This window comes from Nuphar pumila, chromosome 2 (genome assembly GCF_984573655.1).
Source record: "Nuphar pumila chromosome 2, dmNupPumi1.hap1.1, whole genome shotgun sequence".
NCBI lineage: Eukaryota > Viridiplantae > Streptophyta > Magnoliopsida > Nymphaeales > Nymphaeaceae > Nuphar > Nuphar pumila.
Window position 1 is genome coordinate 21,287,872 of NC_143250.1, and position 9,125 is coordinate 21,296,996.

General features: G+C 38.9%; 1 protein-coding gene across 2 annotated transcripts; it reads right to left on the minus strand.

Annotated features, from left to right (window-relative positions):
* Nucleotides 1-4,427: 4,427 nt before the first annotated feature.
* Nucleotides 4,428-7,445, minus strand: LOC149844992 (uncharacterized). 2 transcript variants are annotated; one of them, XM_089997412.1, is made up of 2 exons: nucleotides 6,782-7,445; nucleotides 4,428-6,482 (listed from the first exon to the last, which is right to left on the minus strand). In XM_089997412.1, exon 2 carries the CDS (start codon nucleotides 6,473-6,475, stop codon nucleotides 4,688-4,690), a length of 1,788 nt encoding a protein of 595 aa, XP_089853538.1. In that variant the 5' UTR covers nucleotides 6,476-6,482; nucleotides 6,782-7,445; the 3' UTR covers nucleotides 4,428-4,687. The 2 variants fall into 2 exon arrangements, with proteins under 2 accessions (XP_089853538.1, XP_089853539.1); XM_089997413.1 differs by having other exon boundaries at nucleotides 7,229-7,429.
* Between the last annotated feature and the right edge of the window lie 1,680 nt (nucleotides 7,446-9,125).

Here is a 9,125-nt window from a genome sequence, read left to right on the forward strand (position 1 = left end):
TGATAGCATACATTGTAGGTCGTAGTGTAGTTCTTCGTGAATCGGGCAACCGATTTGCATCAAAGTGGTATCAGAGTCATATTCTCTTGCAGGGCATGAATTCATGGAATTGCTAGATGCGTATCTTGATCGTTTTGATCAAAATGCATAGGAGCTACGAGAAAGATTTAAGGAGAAAAGTTTGATTACTGATAAAAAAACCAATGGATTGATTCAAAGATTCGACATGATGTATCAAAATTTTGCAGTGATGCTGGAAGTGTTCAGGGAGCAATTCGAGCGTATAGAGCAACAAATGGTTGGTTTAGTTCAAGTGTCAGCAGACTCTTCCTCTACTCAAGTGACTTTAATGGTGGAAGGAGCCAACGATGTGGTTGAGCGACTGATCGGATCCCTTAGGGATTCATCATCCCATTCCAACGAATCCCAATACCATACTGCCCTAAACATAGTTGGAAGCAGCGATGTGATGGTTTCAGAGGTGTTATCAGTAGAGCTATGAGCAACCGCAGGAGACAAGATCACCAAAAAACCAATTTCCTACCATGGAGGTGCATCGATTCAATCCCATATAACGCAACCTGTGGGAGCCAGAGCAGGCCCTAAGATCAGCCTGGTCAAACCGTCGTCGGTCGGACTAGGCTTGACTGGCATCGACCTAGTCACCAGAAGGCCACTGACGATCGACGAAACTGTATGCAGTTCTACCGGTCTTCCCCTTCACGGTCAGACGGGGCCAGCTCCGGCCGGAACCCGACCGGTGACCTTGCACCGACCTAATGCGGTCCGACTGACTCCTCCCTGCCAGCAGGAGGTGCCCCTAGTCTACCACCATGGCAAGTGGTGGGCTGGGGTTCTCCCCTCAGGCCCTAGGGTCAGGCGGCCCTCAAATCACAGGAACTAGTTCCTGGCAGAACCAGTTCTCATCTAAACGGGTTTAGGCATCCAGAACCCCATTTTAACGGGGTTGGACCTGTTTCAGCTCCAAAACAGATTGAATCCTGTACAGTTTGGCCCCAGTTGAATTTTCAGTCTTTGGAGTTGGATTCTAAACTCGTCCTATTACCCATAACCATCTAAACCAACCCACTTATACCCAAATACCCTTTTCAAGTTTATCAGGGTGCAAATACATTATCGTAAGGAAACTATGTCAATCTATGATGGGATTTTGCAAGAATATAAGGTGAGGATAAATCTCAAATTTTCTTATTAGTTCTTTTGTTTCTCGCGTCCGCTAAGAAAGATCCAGGCCTCACAACATTGAAGCTTCACAAATCTAATCTTGCAAACATAACATTTAAGGCTCTCTGCATCACAAAAAGGAGCTCTTTCAATAGAGGAAAAAAAAGAAAGAAAAAACTCAATATAATTAAAATGTGCATCTTAATCCAATTTAACCCTAATCAGATGTAGTAACTATATATATTTCAAACTCATTTCAGAAAATATCCCAAATATCTCCAGACAAGTTTTTGAGAGGCCAAACACAAAGAACAAAACTAACAGAAACCAAAATAAATTGCAACCAAAGAGATTCCGAACATGTAATCAGAAGCATATCTCAACATGAAAATGATCTTGACATAGGAACCTTATCTCCCAGCCATAAAGTCATCTGTTGGAATATCAAACTTAGAGATGCCACTGTCAATCTTCACATGGATCTCAATAAAAAGGGCTCACAGAATGGACCCTGTGCAGCTCAGACAAGTTTTGACAATGATGATAACGATGATGATGATGAATACCATGATCTTGATATAGGAACCTTATCTCCCAGCCATAAAGTCATCTGTTGGAATATCAAACTTAGAGATGCCACTGTCAATCTTCACATGGATCTCAATAAAAAGGGCTCACAGAATGGACCCTGTGCAGTTCAGACAAGTTTTGACAATGATGATAACGATGATGATGATGAATACCATGTCCTTTCACCTTGAAATTAGGTGTATCATAAATTCTGCACTCTAACTCCATGACCAGATTCAGATTTCAGACAGACACGGATATGAAAAATGATACTTCAACAAGGAGATGCCACTGTCAATCTTCACATGGATCTCAATAAAAAGGGCTCACAGAATGGACCCTGTGCAGCTCAGACAAGTTTTGACAATGATGATAACGATGATGATGATGAATATCACGTCCTTTCACCTTGAAATTAGGTGTATCATAAATTCTGCACTCTAACTCCATTACCAGATTCAGATTTCAGACAGACACGGATATGAAAAATGATACTTCAACAAGGAGCAACATGTATATAATAATATAAGTCTCTAGGTGAATCATAGAGTAAATCAAAAGTTTGATGAGATTCAAGATTTATTTAAAATGAAAAATGGGTCATTCCTTTCGAAGATGAGAGGAACAAGTAATTGAGCTTGAAGCATGGTGAAATATATTGGTCACAGCTATATCTCGGTGAGGCAGAACTTTGGGACACTATTTTTTTGTTGCCAAATCTTGGAAAAATTGTCACATTAAAAACTTGAAAATTATGAAAAAACACAAACAGAAGAAAATAATAGGTTTTAGCAATTATTATTTGCAAAAAAATATAAAGCAAATATATAAAAGTTTTTAAATATAGAAAAGATAAAAATAGAAGTCAACAGGTCATACCCTAGAGGAAAATGTCCTGAAAAGAATCCGCATGGATAGAATAAGAACCATTGATGGAAAATGGAAATCAGAAAAATAATCAAGGCCAATTTGGATCAATGTCAAATGGGAAATATCCAAGGGTAACAAGAAATCAGACAAGACATAACAAAATGAGGCAACCTCACAGTCATATTACCACTAATGTTGGACTGTATGAGCTAAATTGAGTACTTAAGCCAGAGCCAAATTTTAAAGACGAGCTGCAAGTATTTCCTTAACTTTAAACCAGAGCAATCTAAAATAAACAATGTGCAAAGATGACTAATGTGCAGTAAAATCAAAGGGTAACAATGTTAGCATGAAAAATGTCCAAGTCAAGGTGCATTAACCAGAAGAAAACATTTGTGTCAATAACTACAACCATTTGGACCGTAGATGAAGCAAGAAACAAAATTTCATGTATATCTTGTGCCTGTTTCACATTTTTGTACCCATTACTTGTTGGTCATAGTATCATAGAGCAAAAAGAATTGCCTGGGAATCCATCCATGACTTATAGCTATCTAGTTTCTTGATCAGAACTCAGCCAGCATTAGCAATGTCTCCATAAAAAAGACTAGATGAAGAGAACATCAAAATGAACCAATAACCAAACATACACCATATTCATAAATATGTTGAACTTCAAAGAACGAAAAGAAGCAAAAGAATTGTATGAAAAGGTGATAAATCCTGTGCTTAAGCAACAAAAACAGAGAAAAATATAATAAGACGATAATCACTTCAAGCATCATACAACTATGAGGATTTATATAATAAGCATGCAGGAATGCTGTGTGACACAAGCTTGCATACATACGAAGAAAAGAATACATTCATAGATATATGTATGTATATATAGAGACACACACCCACACACATATATATATAGATAGATAGAGAGAGAGAGAGAGAGAGAGCAGAATAGGTAACAATTTATATGTATGGCAGCAGGCGAAAGTTATCAGCATCACCATGGGTACACTGGGGATTTTAATCAGATTATTACCCTATATCAGTCAATAACAGTTTCATGAGGGACAAATATGGTGGATCTCATTGTCGACTATGTATTTAGGCACACACACACACACATATATATATATATATATTGTACTTTGCTGGTCACGATAGCAAAAGTCCACCATACACTCATTGTCATCATTATAACGCATTATCATAGCTTTTCAAATTTAGCAGATCTATTCATGACACTGGGATGAGAAAGTTCACAGTGATGTAAAGATTTAATTTTTTGGCATAACCAAACCATATTGTATCATAAGATAAAAAGTATCAATCTGAACACATTCTGTTATTCTGGAAATGGGTCATAACCCACCATCATTCCAATTGATTGCCTGACTTTTGCCTGACATAAAGCAATTGTGCCAGTTAGTTTGCTATTCCTCTTAGGTTTGAGATGACAGGAATCACGTCTGTTGGTTGATGATTTTCTCTCTCCACAGAAATTAGCCTTCTTTTCCACAGACATGGTTATGTGCATGTCCGAGCTAGCATTTTTCAAACTTCTCCACATCCACATTTATCACATGCTTCTTGTTAAGCTGGTTGTGCATGATATCAAGTTCCTATAATATATGTGAAAGTTGACATTTAATTTGGACCATTTAGAGAAAGTATGCTATCAAAGCATGAAAATGTAAGACACTAGGCAACAATTAGCCATGCATTCTGCAAGATTTCACTCAACCAAATGTCATGTATATATGGCAGAAAGAGGAAAAAGAAAGAAAGAAGAAAAAGACTAATACATGGCAGAATCTTCATTATTGCTTTATGAAATGAGAATTCCAACATTCAAAAGGCTTCGAGAAGGTATACTAATCATACCACAGAAGCTAAATTATGTTACATGAACATGGTAAAATTTTGGTTGAATACATCTTTATCTATCTTTGGAGTTGCATACAAGAGTCAGTAATAATGTTGCATATCAGGATGATGCATTCCTTTACTAAAGAAATGAACTCCACTATCTGCAGAAGCTCAATAAACTCCCAAGATCCCCTTACCAAAAAACACGAGGATTCCTTGCATTTCTGCTTGCATACCTTCTATTGCACCTCATTGGAGTCAAATAAAATCGAAGAAGCCCGTGGTCTAGGTTGCTGGGAGAGGAATAGTGAATGCTTCGGCTGTGAGCAAGCATCCCATAGCTTTTCTTCTTGTTCCAAACAGAATAAAATCCATGGAGATCAGCACTGACGGTGCTCAAACTGCTGCTTGATGTGTCATGGTGCTCCTGAGACTTATCAATACTCCTCAAGCTCACACTACTATTCCTATGCAATCCTACTCTGTTGAAAGATTCTGCAGTTTCTCTGTTCTTCTCTCTTCGAGATTCATGCCAACACTCTGAAAGAGAGCGATCTAGCACATTTTCACTCTTCTGAAGAAAACCCCAGAAAGGGCTAGCAATGGCCCGATTCCAGACTTTGCTACATCCATGGAATTTCCTCCTGCAGTTCCAATCTTCTAACAAGCTTCCACAGAATTTCTCCCGATCAGAATCTTCAGCATATCCTACATCAGATGTTAACTTGTTGTCTTCATCAGCGACTGCAGGGATGGTTTTGTTCGTATCCTTCATGTCAGTTGACCACTCAAAATCCACTGAGCCAACTTTCTTCGTCATTCTTCTGATATGTGGCATGGATTCAGAATAACAGTCTCCATCCTCTGAAGAACCAGAATGACGCATTGTTCCCCTAAATCCCTCAACAGGTTTCCTTGATCCGGCATCATTTGTTGCTTCTTTGCCTGATAAAGAACGAGTAAATGATTTATCAATCAATAGTCCATCCCAAGAACACCTATAGTTTGAATCAATAGACTCCCTCCTACAGGATGGATGCCCGTTATCAACCATATTTTTTAATTGCAGCTCATGGAACCCAACAACCAATTCGGACTCTGCCTTGGACATCTTCCTCTGCGGGCATTTCATTCTCCATCCCAGAACCTTCTTCACCATTCCTAATCCCAAACGGACAGATGCCCTGCTCTTCAAGCTCTGATCTTCAATGGAATCACTAGACCTACTCTCAGGATAAACATCACTAGCAGGAAAATTCCCTTCATTATCATCTATGACAGCCTCAACCTGAGTATATTTATTGGCAACAGATTTAGGGACTCTACTTTCTGAGCTGAAATAAACTCCCTCCCTAGTGTTTCCAATTCCACCTGATTGCACATCACCGCTAGTCTGATCCACAGAACTTGACCTAGCTTCTGACTTGGACCCAAAACCATCGAAATCATTTGCTTTCTCAATTCCACTATTGATATTCTTAGTACTTGTTTTAGATGTAAAACATGCCTTACACTGATTTTCCATGCACCCATTTGAATTTGCACGAAATCCGTCACTGTAATGATCATGGAAACCAATAGCAAAAAGAGAACCATCCTTTTTACCAATCAAAGGCTTCCCTCTTCTAGTAACATTGTCTTGATCACCATCATCATTGTTCAAATAAAAGAGAGACCACAAAGTTTGTCTTACTTTAGCATTACATGATTCATTTTCATTTCCAGGCAAAATAGAGGAACAATGTTCTAACTTTTCGACCTCGGTTACCTCTGTTTCCAATGCATTTGCAGAAGCAGAGATCCCATCTTCGCCTTCCGCGATCCCACCAGAAGATGGCGCATCTCCAGAATATGAGGGAGTCTTTCTTTTATCAGGATCAACACTTGATAACCTCTCAACCAGGCAGTAGGAGCAAAAACCAGTAAATGACTGTGATGGGTGTTTCCCACACCTCAAAAAGCTGCAACTTTCAGTATCCATGACAGAGCTACAAAAGCACAAAAACACAGCATCAGACTATCTGCAAAACACTGAACTCCACCATTCTGCAACAAAAAATGTCACAGCATGGTGAAACCCAAAGCCTAAGTTCAGAAATCTCAAACACCCTCAAATAACAATATGGTAACTTAACTACCGCAAAAATGGTGCTTTCTGAAACAAACAAACAAAAACAAAAAAACACGGAGTTTTTCGAAAACTTAAACTACCATCTTGAACCTAAAACCCCAAGAAACATCAAATAGAAAAAAGGGGAAAACCTCAATAAAATATTTAGCAAATTACCAGGATATGGTGACATCTAAAACCTTGATTTCGTAAAATTGGTAGCTCGAACTCGAGGACCATCTATGCAACTAGTGAAGAAAAAAGTTACAAAAAGAATGTAGAATCCTGAACCCATGAAAGGCCTACTCAGACAGCATTTGTAAGTCTAGAAACCGAGGAGAAGAAACAAATAGTAACAAAAAATGTACATTCCTAAAACCCCACAAAAAAAAACCTTCAATACCCAAAACCTAAAACCTTAAATTTCTAAGCAAAAGGTTGACTAAACCCCAACTGAATAAAGGAAAAAAATACAGGAAAAAAGAAAGATAATCCTAAACTCTAGAATCCAACACAACCAAAAACCAAAACCCTAAACCTAGGGTCTCTTTTTGCTATTTTCTCTTTTTATATGACAAGGAGGATCATAGAAGAAGGTCAACTCTTGGATCCTAAGACACCTACCATTATTTTACACAAAATTTCAGGCCATGGTAGCCCTCACCCACATCCTTAGTGAGGAAAAAAAAAAGTCATAAAATGCACTCAAAGATCAAGATCCTCAGAGTTTCTAGAGCACAATATGCAGAATGGTGCTTCAGACCTCCCAACTCTCTCTCTCTCTCTCTTAGAAGAGGAAAACCAACGGTTAGTTTCTCACCATACAGAAGGCGCTCATCCAGGATTCGGTTCATAGGAATATCCCTCCCTTCCCACACAACTGACAAATTTATCCCTGATGGGGCCCACTTGCATCGGATACTTCATTGCATGGAAGATCACGGGTCAGGTATGGGTCAGCTATGGTAGATCCATGTCCACATCCATCATATCTTATGGGTGGGGGTCACACACACACACACATTTAAGTCTAATCATGCTGATTAAACCCATCCGTCCCAAACATAATTATATGATGACATTTCAAATGTTTTCACCTCAGAAAGAGACTTACCTTTATCAGTATCATATACTATTTAAGTATGCAAAAATGACCACATCCAGCAACATTTGGGAAAGAAGACTGAACTGATATTGAACTGCAGCCAAACATAACCAAATTTTTGTTTTGAAAAACTTATGTGATGTATGCATGTGGCCACATTTGCTACCATGGTTAATATCACACTTTCTAGTAAAAGATAGTTGCAGACATTAGTTAATGAAACTAATTGGGTGTGCCAGTGCCTTTAACTGGCCTACTTCACAAGAGCTTGGGTATGGGTAACCCCACCCAGGGATCATGCCCATTAAGTGACCATTTGGATTTGATTCTGGATCAGCTATACTGGGTCTACGCAAGAATTTAGAACCCTTGACCATTTGGATTTGGATTGTGGAATCAAGGTACTGTTTTAGACTGCCCCTGCATCATTTCTTTAACAGTCTGAAAAAAAAAAAATTTAACTCCGTGATTTGTTACACATATTTTACTAAAAGAAAAACTTGTGGGGTTTTTATCATTTATCGTGTAAAATATACAAAGACTTCGATGCAAATATTATTAAATCAAATGGAACTAGTAGACAATACAGTACTACTGGTAATAGCAATGACACATCCACACTGGGCCCATTTCTGACATGCATTAGCATAAGTCATATTCTTGAAAATGGACATGGATCCGTAGCACCCCATCATGTCTGCCTGTTTTTCAACCGGTACACGTTTTCCCATTTGTGTTCATTTTCGCAATGTTATCAGTATTATATGTGCATAGTATCCGCAGAATTTTATTACGCTGCAGTAGGGGTATCAAACGGGTCGGGTTTGGTTGGGACACAGGTAGAACCAGACTTAGGCCTGATTTTTGTGTATGGTATCTGGTTTGGACTTGGGTCTAATCAGATCCACTATAAGAGAAACCATACCCGGACCTGATAAGAACGGCATGGACCAGACCCAGACCATACGTAGTAAAATGATATTTTTTACTTTTTACATTGAAAAATTGCTGGTCTTAATCACAACTCGGGTCGGACCTGCGTCTGGTATAAAATTTCACAAACTATACCCGGATCCGACCTTCAGGTCCAAACTCGGATCTTAATCGAGTCTTATTATTTATCACCATATCGGGACCCTATAAGGTTTGGTCCAGGTAAACCCAACCCTGCAAGCCTACGATTGACACATAATAAATTTTTATTATTTTTGAGCTGATACAGAACGATTCAATTGAGTATCGATATCAGCCGATACAGCTGAATCGGTGGCCCAACGATTCAGGGCCGATACCGATACTGACAACATTGCATTTTCGTCTTCTTCGGATTGGGTCTAGCACAGAACTGCCCTGACTGGACTTGGGTCATAACGTTCTTGGACAGGTCGTCTGAATCTTCCCTGTCTAGGACCAAAG

Coding starts and splice junctions, on each gene's coding strand:
- LOC149844992 (XM_089997412.1), bottom strand. CDS start 6,475: ATGGATACTGAAAGTTGCAGCTTTTTGAGGTGTGGGAAACACCCATCA.